At 44.1% G+C, this 16943-nt stretch overlaps 1 protein-coding gene across 13 annotated transcripts in view; it reads left to right on the plus strand.

The window, feature by feature from the left end:
- The window catches only part of LOC136004298 (polycomb group RING finger protein 3-like), an 89526-nt gene that overhangs the window by 55677 nt on the left and 16906 nt on the right, over positions 1–16943 (plus strand). For 10 of the 13 annotated variants that reach the window (XM_065660664.1, XM_065660667.1, XM_065660661.1 and 7 more), the window contains 2 exons: positions 3750–3887; positions 10248–10328. In XM_065660664.1, the coding sequence (XP_065516736.1) occupies positions 3750–3887; positions 10248–10328 (219 nt within the window). The remainder of the gene's footprint in view (positions 1–3749; positions 3888–10247; positions 10329–16943) is intronic. The other 3 variants (XM_065660671.1, XM_065660672.1, XM_065660673.1) reach the window with 2 other exon arrangements.

Consider the following 16943-nt stretch of genomic DNA (forward strand, 5'->3'; position numbering starts at 1 on the left):
CTGCTAAGGGAAGTCTCATGGGAAAGTGTCCTAGATGGTAAAGGGGCTCAAGATAGTTGGTTAGCATTCAAGGACCGCTTCTTCCAAGCTCAGGATCGGAGCGTCCCAATGAGTAGGAAGTCAAGTAAGGGATCTAGGAGACCGGCGTGGTTAAACAAGGAGCTGCTGGGCAAACTCAAGTGGAAAAGGAGAATCTATGGATTATGGAAGGAGGGGCTGGCCGCTTGGGAGGAATATAGGACAGTTGTTAGAGGATGTAGGGAGGCAATTAGGACAGCTAAGGCCTCCTTGGAACTCAATCTTGCTAGTCGGGTTAAAGACAATAGAAAGGGCTTCTTCAAATACGTAGCAAATAAAACTAACACAAGAGGCAATATAGGCCCACTGCTGAACGAAGTGGGTACCCTGGAGACAGAGGATATAAAGAAGGCAGAGGTGCTGAATGCCTTCTTTGCCTCTGTCTTTACTCCTGCAGACTCTCCTCGGAGGCCCAAGATTCCTGTAGCCCCAGAAGGAGTCAGGACAAAGGAGGAGTTTCCTTTGGTAGATGAGGATTGGGTTAGGGATCAGCTATGCAATCTGGACATCTGTAAATCGATGGGTCCGGATGGAATGCACCCACGGGTGCTGAGGGAGCTGGCGGAGGTCTTTGCTAGGCCACTTTCCATCATCTTTGGTAAGTCGTGGGAAACGGGCGAGGTGCCTGAGGATTGGCGGATGGCAAAGGTCACACCAGTCTATAAGAAGGGCAAGAAGGAGGACCCGGGTAATTATAGACCGGTCAGCCTTACCTCCATCCCTGGAAAGATGATGGAACAACTTATTCTTGACTCCATCACTAGGCATATCAAGGATGAGGGGGTCATTAAGAACAGCCAACATGGTTTTATGAGGGGGAAGTCATGTATGACCAACCTTATAGCCTTCTATGAGGAAGTGACTAGGTGGAGGGATGATGGTAGAGCGGTAGATGTAGTTTTTCTTGATTTCAGTAAGGCATTTGATACTGTCTCCCACAGCATCCTCATAGAAAAGCTAAAGAAGTGTGGGCTTGACGATCAAGTAGTGAGGTGGATCGAGAACTGGTTGAAAGGAAGAAGGCAGAGAGTTGTGGTCAGTGGTGCAGAATCTAGCTGGAGGTCTGTGACTAGTGGAGTTCCTCAGGGGTCGGTGCTGGGACCGGTGCTGTTTAATATTTTCATCAATGACCTGGATGAGGGAACTGAGTGCACCCTCAGCAAGTTTGCTGATGACACAAAACTGGGAGGAGTGGCTGACATACCAGAGGACTGTGCTGCCATTCAGCGAGACCTGGACAGGCTGGAGAGTTGGGCGGGGAGAAACTTGATGAAATTTAACAAGGGCAAGTGTAGAGTCTTGCATCTGAGGAAGAACAACCCCATGTACCAGTACAGGTTGGGGGTTGACCTGCTGGAAAGTAGTGAAGGGGAAAGGGACCTGGGGGTCCTGGTGGATAGGAGGATGACCATGAGCCAGCAATGTGCTTTTGTGGCCAAGAAGGCAAATGGCATCTTAGGGTGCATTAGAAAGGGAGTGGTTAGTAGGTCAAGAAAGGTTCTCCTCCCCCTCTACTCAGCCTTGGTGAGGCCGCATCTGGAATATTGCGTCCAGTTCTGGGCCCCTCTGTTCAAGAAGGACAGGGAATTGCTTGAAGGAGTCCAGCGCAGAGCCACAAAGATGATTAAGGGAGTGGAACATCTCCCTTATGAGGAGAGGCTGAGGGAGCTGGGTCTCTTTAGCTTGGAGAAGAGGAGACTGAGGGGTGACCTCATCAATGTTTACAAATATGTAAAGGGTAGGTGTCAGGATGATGGAGCTAGGCTTTTTTCAGTGATATCCAGTGATAGGACAAGGGGCAATGGGTGTAAACTGGAGCATAGGAAGTTCCACGTTAACATCAGGAAGAACTTCTTTACTGTAAGAGTGACAGAGCACTGGAACAGGTTGCCCAGGGGGGTTGTGGAGTCTCCTACACTGGAGATATTCAAGGCCCGCCTGGACAAGTTCCTGTGTGATGTACTGTAGGTTACCCTGCTCTTGCAGGGGGGTTGGACTAGATGATCTTTTGAGGTCCCTTCCAACCCTTGGGATTCTGTGATAAGGAAGTAGTTCTTTACTGTTAGGGTGGTGAGGCACTGGAACAGTTTGCCCAAAGAAGTTGTGAATGCTCCGTTCCTGGCAGTGTTCAAGACGATGTTGGGCAGAGTCTTGGGTGACATGGTCTGGTGTGAGTCGTCCCTGCCCATGGCAGGGGGGTGGAACTAGGTGATCTTAAGGTCCTTTCCAACCCTAGCTGTTCTATGATTCTATGAGTCAGATCCAAGGTTAAGACAAAGTTAAATCGGCAAGTTGAAGTCAGGTCTGGAGACTGAGACAGTAACTGAGTGTATGCACAGTCCAGTGATCATCAAGCCAAGTATATACTGATGAGACAGATCCAAGGTCAAGCCTAGAAGTCTAATCTGTGGGTTGGGGTCTAGACCAGGCATAGGCATGGCTGCAATGTAGCTCATGCAGGGGCACCAACCAAGGGAGGGAACTTCAGCTTAAACAGTACTGTTAAGTGGAGTGAAGTGAGCCCACACTGAAATTTCTTCAAGGTGTTTCTCAAACAGCTCTTTCTTCACAACAGTTTCATTGTCATATAGCTGCTTGTCAAACTTGGCCCTGAGCTCAGGCAACCAAACCCCCAGTGGGGAGGGGAATGATCTCAGGGTCCTGACAAGTTTTCATATTAGATAACTTGCTTTGGCCTTGACCTAGGCTGCTTCTGAACTAGTGTAACCTCTGCAGTTAGAACAAAGCTCTGGAAGAAGGCAGCCCTCAAATTCTACCTTGAACTTTTGTCCAGATCCCTTTTGAGTTTGTGAGAAATGGTCTCTAGATAAAAACTTCTTGTAAAAGCTCAGAGTAGACACAGTGGTGAAGCAGCTGTTTATTAACATTTTTGCAAAAATGGGTGTCCTTGCAAGTAGGCACACACAGCAAATGCAGAACTTTGATTTATATTTCCTATCCCGTCCGCAAGTTCCCTTTCTTTTTTCCCCATTGGTTGGGTGCTCCAAGGTTTACAGCCTGTCCGGCGCATATAATCTACGTGCTAACTGTCCTGCCTCTGTTTACATATTCCCTTACTCAATTTTGTATGCCCCTTCCTCTTATTTATTTATCTCCTTTTATGGTTCAATTTCATAACTCTCTGGCAGACATGTGGTACCTAAATTTACTGTTTAAGCAGCCTGCAGCGGCTTAGTTTCATAGGTTGTACAAAGATAGTATTCTTTTTAACCACAGAGTGTATCTTTCATCCAAAGATGGTATTGTCTTTAACCACAGAGTGTGTATTTCTAACTTATGGTATCTCAAACCCTTTGTTTCATTCCCTTAGTAACTTAGCCCCAGCCCCAGTATTGAAAAATCTTAATATTGCAAAGCCTTAATATTGATCTTAAAGCTCTAATATTATAAAGCCTTAATATTACAAAGCCCCATCTCCAGTTATGTGAAAACAATACAGTTTCTCTCACAAGTTGAATGGTGCTTAACAGTAAGCTGACAAAATAATAGGCGAACTTTTTTTTAATGACACTGGATGCATTTTGCTTTAAATACTGTTATTCTACATTTTCTCCTTATTGTTGGGCTAATAAATGTTCATGTGAAATGCATAATGGAGACTGCAAAAAAATCAGTCAACTAGTCCTGACTGTGTTTCCTTTTTCCTGAAGGTAAGCATCTGTTTGGAATGCAATAGCAGCAAATTACGTGGATTGAAAAGAAAATGGATCCGCTGCTCAGCACAAGCAACAGTCTTGCATCTAAAGAAGTTCATTGCTAAAAAACTTAACCTTTCTTCTTTTAATGAGGTAATGTTTTAATGTTTAAAAATTATTTTGCAAATGAAAATCTTATGGATTATTTTCAAAATTGTCATTCCTTCCAACCAGATTTTTTTTTTTAAATGAAGCACACTCTATTTCCTAATATAAAGAAACAGAACATGGCTATTTAAGTTGAGCAGCTCAATGCTAACAAATAGGTTTTTCTCCATATTTACTCCACCACCCCCCCACACCCCTTTTAATTTAAGGATGCTGGTCATCTTCCCTTTTTTCTCCCCCTCCAGTGCAATAGATATGTAGCTCTTACTGGTTCTTAGCTTTATACAGATTTGGCAGTGCAGCTCAGTGTGTTGTTTCATGACCAGTTTTAAGACATGCCAAAAGGCTTGGTTATGTGTTTTCCACCTGTGTTAAAACTGACTCCTGCAAGATGCTTTGTTTGGTGGCCTTAAATGAAAGGATACACTGCCCTAGCAGAGATTTTTTCACTCAGTGCAATGCAGAGAATGGATTATAACACTTGGGCACTACTGAAAGACTGATCTAATGGAAAGCTACACATGTATTTCTTCTGCTTCTCTACTCTGAGTGAAACTCAGTCTTATGTAGTATCAGCTGGTGCCACCTACCCTGCAGGGAGTATATAATTAGATTGTTCATGCGAAGAAATCATGGTGGAGGGTAAGAGAAGAAAGAAAATACAGCCTCTGTTCCCTCTTTGTTGGTATTAGTCACAGTCCCCCCCCTATCCAGTCTAACTCTCAAACTGCCATCTCTCAATTTTGAAAACTTCTAAGCATGGTGATGCCGTGACCTCTTTGGGCAATTTGTTCTGATGCTTAATTATCCTTGTAGAGATTTTTTTTTTCCTTTCTTATATCCAGTCAGAACTTCCTCTGTTTACATTGATGATCACTGTCTCTCATTCTCCCACCAGGCACCTCAGTAAAGAGCTTGGCGCTATCTTCTCTATAGGCTTCTCTTAGGTATCGGAAGGCTGTAACTAGGTCCCCTTTAAGCCTTCTCCAAGATAAATAGGCCCAATTCCCTTAACCTCTCCTTATAGAGCCTGTGTTCAAGCACCCTGACCATCTCAGTGGCCTTCCGCTGAACTTGCTCAAGTTGATCAAAATTTTCTTTACTGGATGCAGCATTTCAGATATGAGATATACCTTCCTTAAGCCTTATCCCTTTAAAACTAGCAACCTAATATCTCCTCATAATGTGACAATAATAAAATGTTTCTCATTCCTCATATAATTGTTTAGTTAATTAGCATGTTTTCTTTTATTATAAGTTTACATTTATAGTATATCTTTCCCAATTCTATTAAACACATACATTTTACAATATTTTGTTAAGTATCCTAATATAATTGTCACATAATGTAGTCCCAGTACATGAATAGTGATATTCCTTGTTACCAGTGAAAAAGTTAACACATGATTGTAACAATCAGTCAAACCAGTTTCATCTAGCTTTCACTGTTGATATTAGTGGCTTGATCTGACCCAAAGTTCTCAGGTAGCCTCATTCTATTTTTGCCCTTCTTATCTTCTTGCAGGTTCTCTCATAACTTAGTGATTTTTCTCAGATATGTGTCCCAAGGTTATGCAGCTGTGTAGCATCAGAGCTGGGCTTTGGATCCTCAGAACACAGGCAACTAAATAGTTGGGGGAGGGGGGAAGGAGAAATAGCAAAGGAGAAACTACACAGAGTTGTTCACATAATCAGTCAGCACATTCATGTATTCTCTTTCTCTTTCTTTTTTTGCTCTTACAGAAATGCTGGGTTTAGTGATTAGGTTCTGATTATTAGATATAAGTAACCTCTAATACCTGGCATAGATAAGTATCTCACTTCAGTGTTACTTCTATTCTGGTTCAACCATAATATTTCACTATTCATTATATATTATCTTCTTTCAGACCTTGATATATACAAATGTGTAGCCCACAATTCTCTCAACCTTTAAGTAGTTAGTATTCTGTTTCAAGCCTTTCTTTCTTTTTCCTTTCTTCTTTGATACCTTTCCTAAATTCCTTTTATATTTTAAATTCCTTTTATATTTACACATTTGCTTAAAAGAATGTTACTGAAATCAACAATTCTGTCACTGGGTCTGTTTGCTCTATTCAAATTGTTTCTTTGAGCATTATGCTGTAAATGAATAAAACTACCAAGGTTGTAAGGTGGTTATAACTTCAGAGCATTTTTCCAAAGCTTTAACTGTGATGCCTGGGTGGGCCCAAATCCTGAGTTGTAATGCTTAAATCTGTTAAGAGCTCTAAAAGGAGTCTTAATTCAAGTGTCTTAAACTGTTATTACATGAAATAGTTAAAGCAATCTAAGCAAGACAAAGATGGATTAGGTCACAGATTAGCTATCTAGCCATGCAAAACTTTATTAAAGAATTACTGGCCACTCCAGTTAAACAGACAAAAATAAATCTCTGAACAAGCAAAATATGACAAGTGAGGCATATATTGAATTTGTGGCCTTGTTAGCAACAGCAATTCCATGTTTCCTGGGCTACAAGGTCACTTTTATCACTCTCCTTTGGTAGTCCATGAATCCCAGGCTCTTGCTCAATATGTCCAACAAGGATGCTGCACACCCTCCTATGGCTCAAGGCTCTTAATCAGGACTGAATAGAGACTTCTTGGAGGTATTCACTTTCTCCTATCAGGTCTTGCCTCATGATAATCTGTAAAGGTGTGACAGTTTTTCATGGCAGTGTATAGTCAGTACCTGTTTTGCTAAACGTCTGTGATTAACACAATTCATAAAAACAAGCAAACTATTACTATAGGGTGTAGAGCCAAGCTAAGAATTCCTGCAATTTCAGGAAACCTCTCTGAGTCTGATAGGCACTGATGTGTACCACTCACTATAGCTCAAGTCTACTAAGCACTGTTGAATTAGGTTCTTCTGGCAGGCCACATATCTTACTCCTTGGTCTTGCCTCAGATTTTGCCTTGTTGCATTATAACTTTGTCAGCCCTCAGTTGTTGATGGAGTTGTTAAGTCTGTTGACTTGCAAAAATCAAAGCATAAAAGAAGAATGTTAGTATAGTATATAAGTAGATCTAATAAACACAAGGTAAAATAACGTATAAACCATGCTTTTTATGAATATGATTACATTTGGTCTTGCTGTGAGTAGGAAGGAAGGGGAACTAGACTTAATAGCCTCTGGACGTAGATCTTTCAGGAGATTTCTGTGTCCCCAGTCTTGGCAAATCCATGCAATAAGGAATAGTTGAGGTTGGAAAAGAACTCTAGAAGTCATCTAGTCCAACTCCCCTGATCAAAACAGGGTCAACTAGATGAAGTTGCCCAGGACCATGTCCAGTCGAGTTTTGAATATATTCACAAATGGAGACTCCACAACCTCTCTAGGCAACCTGATCCAGTGCTCAGTCACCCTTACAGTAAAAAAATAATTTTTACATTTAAATGGAATTTCTTGTATTTCAATTTGTGCCAATTGATCCTTTCGTTTGATACCACTGAAAAGTCTGGCTCCATCTTCTTTACTGACCCCATCAGGTATTTGTACACATTGATAAGATCCCCCCTGAGCCTTCTATTCTCCAGGTTAAACAATCCCAGCTCTCTCAGCCTCTTCTCAAATGCCAGACACTTCAATACCTTAATGAACCCTTTGCTAGACTTGCCAGTATGTCCATGTCCTTCTTGTGCTGGGGATAGAGAACTCCAGATGTGTCTCACCAATGCTGAGCAGGGGGCAATAACAACCTTCCTCAACCTGCTGGCAATGCTTTTCCTAATTCAGCTCAGGATAATGTTTGTCTTGTCTGCTGCAAAGGTGCACTGCTGGCTCATGGTCAACTTGATGTCCAACAGGACTCCCAGGTCCTTTTTCTGCAAAGCCGCTTTCCAGTCAGTCATCCCCCAGCCTATACTGGTGCTTGGTATTATGCCTCCCCAGGTGCAGGACGTGGCATTCTCCTTTGCTTCATGAGGTTCTTGACAGCCCATTTCTGCAGTCTGCCAAAGTCCTTCTAAGGACAGCAAAAACATCAAGAGTGTCAACTCCTTTTGGTTTTGTACCATCTGAAAACTTGCTGAAGGTGCACTCTGCCTGTGTATACAATCATAGAATCATAGAATGGTATGGGTTGGAAGGGACCTTCAAAGATCATCTAGTCCAACCCCTCTGCCATGGGCAAGGACATCTTTCAGCTTCCTCAAAGCCCCATCCAACCTGACCTTGAACACTTCTAGGGATGGGGCGTCCACAACTTCTCTGGGAAACCTGTTCCAGTGTCTCACCACCCTCATCATAAGGATTTTCTTCCTTATATCCATTCTACCCTCTTTCAGTTTAAAACTGTTGCCCTTTCTCCTGTCACTACAGGCCCTGGGAAAAAAAAATCTTTCTCAGTCTTTCTTATAACCCCCTTTATATATTAAAAGGCTGCAATAAGGTCTCCCCAGAGCCTTATCTTCTCCAGGCTGAACAGCCCTCTGATCATTTTCATGGCCCTCCTCTGGACCCATTCTAACAAGTCCATGTCAGGGACTCCAGAGCTGGATAAAGTACTCCGGGTGGGGTCTCATGAGGGCAGAGTGGGGAGAATGACTTCTCTTGACCTGCTATCCATGCTTCTTTTCATGCAGCCCAGGAAACAATTGGCTTTCTGGGCTGCAAGAATACATTGACAGCTTACGTCCAATTTTTCATCCACCAGTATCCCCAAGTCCTTCTTACAGGGCTGTTTTCAATCCACTCATCCTCCAGTCTGTATTGATATTGGGGATTGCCCTGACCCATGTGCAGGACCTTGCACTTGGCCTTGTTGAACTTCATGAGATTTGCAGGAACCCACTCCTCAAGCCTGTTAAGGTCCCTCTGGATGGCATCAATCAGCTGCACCATTTAGTTTGGTGTTGTCTGCAAACTTGCTGAGGGTGCACTCAATCCCATTGTTTATTTTGCTGATGAATATGTTAAATAGTACTGACCCTTGAGGGACACCACTCATTACTGGTTTCCACTTGGACATTGTTCCACTGACTTCCTTCAGTTTACTTGCTGTGCTTCTGTTGATACACCCTAATATTTTGCTCGGCTTCATCACTGCCAGAGCACACTGCTGACTCATGTTCAACTTGCTTTCAACCAGGATCCCCAGGTCCTTTGTAGCCTGTCCTCACTTCCACCTCCTGTATATGTCCTTTTTCTCATGAGCTCCCTGTTTACCTAAGCTGGTCTCCTGATACATGTATTCATTTTCTGAGTATTGGGATGGACTGTTCTTGTGCTTGGAGGATATTGTCCTTAAAGCTTTATCACCTCTTGACCTCCCTTCAGAGCTGACTCTCACGGGATCCCACTTACCAGCTTCCTGAAAAAACAAATGTTTTGCTCTACTGAAGCCCAGGATCTGTACTCTTCTACTTGATTTCCTCAGTCCCTTCAGGATCTTGAACTTCACTATTTCAGTATTTCATGGTTGCTATAACCAAGATTGCCCTTGATTATTGTGTCCCCAGGAAGTTTTTCCTTTTTGGTGAGTAGGAGGTCCAGCTGTATGTCACCTATGGTTGGCCCATCTAACATAAGTGTTGAAATTCCTAACACCTTTCAGAAACCTAGATTGCTTTCATACTAATTACACCTTTTATTTTTGTGTTTAAATTCACTATTCCACTGCATCAGTCTCTGGTTTTACAACCTACTTGGCTCTTGCTGAAATGTAAGAATGTTCACTCAACAGTGCTTCTGCCCTTTAAGGGCACATGGCATTTTTGTGGAAACAGTGTATTGGTATGTCCAGTGAAAAATATGTTTTGAGGAATAAGGCCCTAAGGATGTGAATGCCTGGTTGAATGCTATAGACAAATCCTGGTGCATGCATATTCTTAGCTTTCTCAGGTTGTGGTAAAGTACCATTAGCATATTTCTCTTTCATGGTGACTTATCCTTTCAGTACATGTCACCTTGAAGTCAAATAGGCTAGGATCATGTGCATGATCATCCACTGCAATTCAGCTGATGGCTGGTCACGTGATCTCGCATTTGCTTATGAGTCCGTGCTATTGCTATTTCAAATATCAAGGTCTTTCAAAGCTGACATAGAAAAGTAAAAACAGCTATAAAGTGTCTACAAAAAAAGTCCTAAACACTGATGTATAAGCAGGGGACAGGTTTTTAAAAATGTATTTTCAAAGTAGAAAGTTACTTGCTGGGTACTGTGTAAACAATTTTCATAGCATGTCAAAGGACAAGGCTGTCTTTATGTGAGAATTGAGTTCTGTTTCATTGATCTTTTTATTGGTCCTTATCTGAAGTGTATTGTTTTAAAGCCATGTTCTGTGTCTCAGTGAATTAATTATTTCTTCTTTTTACGTCAGCTGGATATATTATGCAATGAAGAGATTCTTGGCAAGGACCACACACTCAAGTTTGTAGTTGTTACTAGATGGAGATTTAAGGTATGACACAACTGCTTTTCATCAAAATTTTAATGTTCGATGTAAATCATTAGCTGACTAAAGAACAAAGTTCAGAAAGCATACATCATGCAGGCAAAAAATTCAAAATGGTTAAAATATATGTTTTAAAATGTCTAATAAACTATCTTTAAAAATAGATATTTTTCCTAATTCAAAACTGAAAAATAGGGGAAAATGTAAAATATGCCACTAAGGAAAAGGGGAAGTTGAAGGCAGATGTCAATTTGATAGTAATTAAAAATGTATTGGGTAAAGGAGTCTAAAGGCATTGACAGGGACATTTTTCTCAGCCATATCAGACAGATACAACTAATATTACTCAGTGTAGATTGTGAAACTGGTTACAAAACAGAACAGACATATGTTCAATACATTCATGTTCTGTAGTTTGGAAGAGAGAGGCTGAATAACAAGGTGGATGAATTAACTTTGCTTCCCACTTCAGTTCAAGAGCAGTATTTAGTAGGCATAAAGATGGCTGGGGAAATCATAGAATCATAGAATAGTTAGGGTTGGAAAGGACCTCAAGATCATCTAGTTCCAACCCCCCTGCCATGGACAGGGACACCTCTCACTAAACCATCCCACACAAGGCTTCATCCAACCTGGCCTTGAACACCGCCAGGGATGGAGCACTCACAACCTCCCTGGGCAACCGATTCCAGTGTCTCACCACCCTAACAGGAAAGAATTTCCTCCTTATATCCAATCTAAACTTCCCCTGTTTAAGTTTTAACCCATTACCCCTTGTCCTGTCACTACAGTCCCTGACAAAGAGTCCCTCCCCAGCATCCCTATAGGCCCCCTTCAGGTACTGGAAGGCTGCTATTAGGTCCCCATGCAGCCTTCTCTTCTCCAGGCTGAACAGCCCCAACTTCCTCAGCCTGTCTTCATACAGGAGGTGCTCCAGTCCCCTGATCATCCTCGTGGCCCTCCTCTGGACTTGTTCTAGCAGTTCCATGTCCTTTTTATGTTGAGGACACCAGAACTGCACACAATACTCCAGGTGAGGTCTCACAAGAGCAGAGTAGAGGGGCAGGATCACCTCCTTCGACCTGTTGGTCATACTCCTTTTGATGCAGCCCAGGATACGGTTAGCTTTCTGGGCTGCGAGCGCACACTGCCGGCTCATGTTCATTTTCTCATCGACCAGCACCCCCAAGTCCTTCTCCTCAGGGCTGCTCTGAATCTCTTCTTTGCCCAGTCTGTAGCTGTGTCTGGGATTGCTCCGACCCAGGTGTAGGACCCTGCACTTGTCGTGGTTGAACTTCATAAGGTTGGCATCAGCCCACCTCACAAGTGTGTCAAGGTCCCTCTGGATGGCATCCCTTCCCTCCAGCATATCAACCGGACCACACAGCTTGGTGTCATCGGCAAACTTGCTGAGGGCGCACTCAATCCCACTGTCCATGTCAGCGACAAAGATGTTAAACAAGACCGGTCCCAACACCGATCCCTGAGGGACACCACTCGTTACCGGTCTCCAGCCGGACATCGAGCCATTGACCGCAACTCTTTGTGTGCGGCCGTCCAGCCAGTTCTTTATCCACCGAGTGGTCCATTCATCAAATTGATATCTCTCCAATTTAGAGACAAGGATGTCGTGTGGGACAGTGTCAAACGCTTTGCACAAGTCCAGGTAGATGACATCAACTGCTTTACCCTTATCCGTCAGTTCTGTAGCCCCATCATAGAAGGCCACCAAATTGGTCAGGCAGGATTTCCCCTTAGTGAAGCCATGCTGGCTGTCACCAAGCACCTTGTTGTTTTTCATGTGCCTTAGCATGCCTTCCAGGAGAATGTGCTCCAAGATTTTACCAGGCACAGAGGTGAGACTGACTGGTCTGTACTTCCCTGGGTCTTCCATTTTCCCCTTCTTGAAAATGGGGGTTATAGTTCCCTTTTTCCAGTCGTCGGGAACTTCACCTGACTGCCATGATTTTTCAAATATGATGGCCAGTGGCTTAGCAACTTCATTTGCCAGCTCCTTCAGGACCCGTGGATGGATTCCATCAGGTCCCACAGACTTATGTGCATTCAGATTTTGAAGATGGTCTCAAACCAGATCCTTTCCTACAGTGGGCCCAAGGTCTTCATTCTCACAGCCCCTGCATCTGCTTTCTAAGAACTGGGTGGTGTAGTCAGAACCTTTGCCAGTGAAGACAAAGACAAAGAAGTCATTTAGAACCTCAGCCTTCTCCAAATCCTGCGTAGCCAGTTCTCCCGAAAGCTTCCTCAGGGGGCCTGTGTTGTCCCTAGTCTGTTTTTTGTTTGCTACGTACCTGTAGAATCCCTTCCTGTTATCTTTAACATCCCTGGCTATGTTTAATTCTAACTGGGCCTTAGCCTTCCTAACCTGGTCCCTAGCTTCCCGGACAACATTCCTGTACTCTACCCTGGCCGCCTGTCCTTGCTTCCATTTTTTATAAGCCTCTTTTTTCCTTTGAATTTTCCTCAGCAGCTCCTTATCCATCCAAGGAGGTCTCCTGGCCCTCCTGCTGCATTTCCTTCTAGTTGGGATGCAGCACTCCTGAGCTTGTAGCAGGTGATCCTTGAATATCAACCAACAGTCTTGGGCCCCCCTGCCCTCCAGGTCTATATCCCATGGAACCTTACTAAGCAGGCTCCTGAAGAGGCCGAAGTCTGCTCTTTTGAAGTCCAGGGCAGTGAGCTTGCTACACGCTCTTCTCACTGTCCTGGGGATCTCAAATTCGACCATCTCATGATCACTGCATCCAAGGCTGCCCTGGAGTACCACATTCTCAATGAGCCCTTCCCTGTTGGTGAGCACAAGGTCAAGCATGGCACCTCTCCTTGTTGGCTCCTCTATTACTTGCAGAAGGAAGTTGTCTTCCACACAATCGAGGAACCTCCTGGATTGCTTGTGCCGTGCAGTGCCATCATTCCAACAGATGTCAGGGTGGTTGAAATCCCCCATGAGAACAAGGGCCTGCGAGTGTGAGGCTTTTCCTATCTGTCTGTAGAGTGCTTCATCCACAGGTTCTCCTTGATCAGGCGGCCTGTAACAGATTCCAACAGTAATGTCTCCCGTGGCTGTTTTCCCTTTAACCCTGACCCACAAACTCTCTGTAAACTGCTCACCTGCCCCCAGACAGAGTTCCATACTCTCCAGCCTATCCCTAACATAAAGGGCAACTCCCCCTCCCCGCCTGCCAGGCCTGTCCTTTCTAAAGAGCCTGTAACCTTCCATTCCAACACTCCAGTCATAGGAGCCATTCCACCATGTTTCTGTGATGCCTATTATATCATACCCCCGTAGACATGCACACATCTCTAATTCCTCTTGTTTTTTCCCCATGCTATGGGTGTTTCTATGGAGGCATCTGAGCCGAGCTCCAATTGAAGCCGGCTCGTTGGCTGGAGCAGCTGGAATATATCTACACTGTTCCGAGCATTTATTATAGGTGCTGGCAACTGACTGGGTGTGTTGGGATGGAATGATACCCCCCTCCCATCATCTGAGTGGGTCTCTGGGTTACTGATGTTAGTTTCTTTAAACAAAACAAAGCCAAAACCCCACTGTCCTGGATTCAGCAGCAGCAGTCATTTTTTTTCCTTCTTAGTAGCTGGTGCAGTGCTGTGCTTTTGACTTGCAGCCTGGGAACAACACTGATAAGACCCACATTTTTAGTTGTTGCTAAGTAATGTTTACTCCAATCAAGGACTTTCTCAGTCTCATGCTCTGCCAGGGAGGAGGGGAAGCTGGGAGGAAGCAGAGACAGGACACGTGACCCAAACTAACCAAAGGTGTATTCCATACCACTGTATGTCATGGTCACTATATAAACTGGGGGGAGTTACCCAGAAGGCCCAGATCACTGCTCAGGTTGGGCTGGGTATCTGTTGGTGGGTGGTGAGCAATTGTATTATTTCCCCTTATTATTTCCCTTATTATTATCACTGGTGGTTGCAGTAGTAGTTTTGTATTATACCTTAGTTACTGTACTGTTCTTGTCTCAACCCGTGGGAGTTACATTCTTTTGATTCTCCTCCCCATCCCTCTGGGAGCAGGGGGAGGAAGAAGGGGGGTAGTGAGTGAGCAGCTGAATGGTTCTGAGTTACTGGCTGGGCTTAAACCACAACACCGACATAACAGAACTTAGAGCAGAATAATAAATGATGGGAGATTCGTATTGAGCCAGCAGTATGCCCAGGTGGCCAAGAAAGCCACCACCATCCTGGCTTGTATCAGAAACAGTGTGGCCAGCACGATTAGGGAAGTAATAATCCCCCTGTACTTGGCACTGGTGAGGGCACACCTTGAATATTGTGTTCATTTCTGGGCCTCTCACTAAAAGAGAGATATTGAGTTGCTGGAGCAGGCCCAGAGAAGAGCAACAAAGCTGGTGAAGGGCCTGGAGCGCACGTCTTATGAGGGAATTGTGGTTGTTTAGACTGGAGGAGGCTCAGGGGGGACCTTATCACTCTCTACCTGAAAGGAGGTTGTAGTGAGCTGGGGGTCTTTCTTTTTTGTCTCCCAATTAACAAGTGATAGGACAAGAGATAATGGCCTCAAGCTGCACCAGGGGAGGTTTATGTTGGATATTAGGGAAAATTTCTTCACCGAGAGGGTGATCAGGCATTGGAACAGGCTGCCCGGGGAAGTGGTGGAATCACCATCTCTGGAAGTGTTCAAAAAATGTGTAGATGAGGCCCTTAGTGATATGGCTTAGCGGTGGCCTTGGCAGTCCTGAGGTAAAAGTTGGACTTGATGATCTTAAAGGTCTTTTCCAACCTAGTTGATTCTATGATTCTAACATTCCAGGTGTGGCCTGACAAGCGCCGAGTGGGAAAATTACTTCTTTATCTCTGCTGGTGATGCCCTTCTTGATGCAACCCAGCATGCTGTTGGCTTTCTTTGCCATAGCTGCACACTGTTCACTCATATGGAGCTTACTGTCCACCAGGACCCTCAGGTCCCTTTCCACAGAGCTGCCCCCCAGCTGATCCCAGCCTGTGCTGCACTCCTGAATTGTTTTCCCAGGTGCAAGACCTTACATTTGTCATAAGGTTCTTGTTAGCCCACTCTTCTGGCCTATCCAGGTCATCCTGCAGGGTGGCTCTCCATTCCAAAGTGTCTATTTTACTCCTTGATCTTGCCTTGTTACATTATAACTTTGTCAATACTCACTTGTTGATGAAGTTGTAGTTAAGTCTGTTGACTTGCAGAAATCAAAGCATAAACCAATAATGTTAGTATAGTTTATAAGTAGACCTAATAAACACAAGGTAAAATAACATGTAAACCATACCAAAATGTAAAGAATACTAACAATAACAATAATGATAATAATAAGAAACAGCAAGAGAAGAAATGAAAGCCCAGAATCCACCCCTTGTTGCATACTACTTACTTCATGCTCAGATCCCACATTTTCCAATATGCCATCACTTTTTTTTTTTTGTCTCTTGATATATATATGTATATACAACAAGAGATATCATTCCTTAGTTCATGGACCATCCCTATAAAGTTTGTTGAGTTCATTCAGTTCATGATGTCAGGCTTCAAGTGTCGTAACAGCCCTTCAGGGAAGGAGACAAGGTATATGGTGTTGGAGTGTTGCCTGCTGACGTCACTGCTGAGCTCATATAATTTCATCAAAGTTCATTCTTTGTTGGGGTGATGATCAAAAGGTAGTTGGGTTCTGTCAATAGTAACCTGAAGACAGTACTGGGAGACTCCTGATGTTGCAGCCACTGCTGCCTTTCCACGACTTCATTCTCTGATAATGATCATGACAAAACATATTTTCTTTGCAAAGTCCGGAGTGGCGGAGTTCACAGCTACAGGTTGCGTGGAGAAGAGATTCAGAGCAGCCCTGCGGAGAAGGACTTGGGGTGTTGGTTGATGAGAAAATTAACACAAGCCAGCAATGTGCTCTTGTGGCCAAGAAGGCAAATGGCATCTTAGGGTGCATTAGAAAGGGTGTGGTTAGTAGGTCAAGAGAGGTTCTCCTCCCCCTCTACTCAGCCTTGGTGAGGCCGCATCTGGAATATTGCGTCCAGTTCTGGGCCCCTCTGTTCAAGAAGGACAGGGAATTGCTTGAAGGAGTCCAGCGCAGAGCCACAAAGATGATTAAGGGAGTGGAACATCTCCCTTATGAGGAGAGGCTGAGGGAGCTGGGTCTCTTTAGCCTGCAGAAGAGGAGACTGAGGGGTGACCTCATCAATGTTTACAAATATGTAAAGGGTGAGTGTCAGGATGATGGAGCTAGGCTTTTTTCAGTGATATCCAGTGATAGGACAAGGGGCAATGGGTGTAAACTGGAGCATAGGAAGTTCCACGTTAACATCAGGAAGAACTTCTTTACTGTAAGAGTGACAGCACTGGAACAGGTTGCCCAGGGGGGTTGTGGAGTCTCCTACACTGGAGATATTCAAGGCCCGCCTGGACAAGTTCCTGTGTGATGTACTGTAGGTTACCCTGCTCTTGCAGGGGGGTTGGACTAGATGATCTTTTGAGGTCCCTTCCAACCCTTGGGATTCTGTGATTCTGTGAATGTGCACTAGCAGCCCTGAAAGCCAACTGTATCCTGGGCTGCATAAAAAGAGGAGTGGCCAACAGGTTGA

The sequence above is a fragment of the Lathamus discolor genome, chromosome W (assembly GCF_037157495.1).
Source record: "Lathamus discolor isolate bLatDis1 chromosome W, bLatDis1.hap1, whole genome shotgun sequence".
In the NCBI taxonomy this organism is placed as follows: domain Eukaryota; kingdom Metazoa; phylum Chordata; class Aves; order Psittaciformes; family Psittacidae; genus Lathamus; species Lathamus discolor.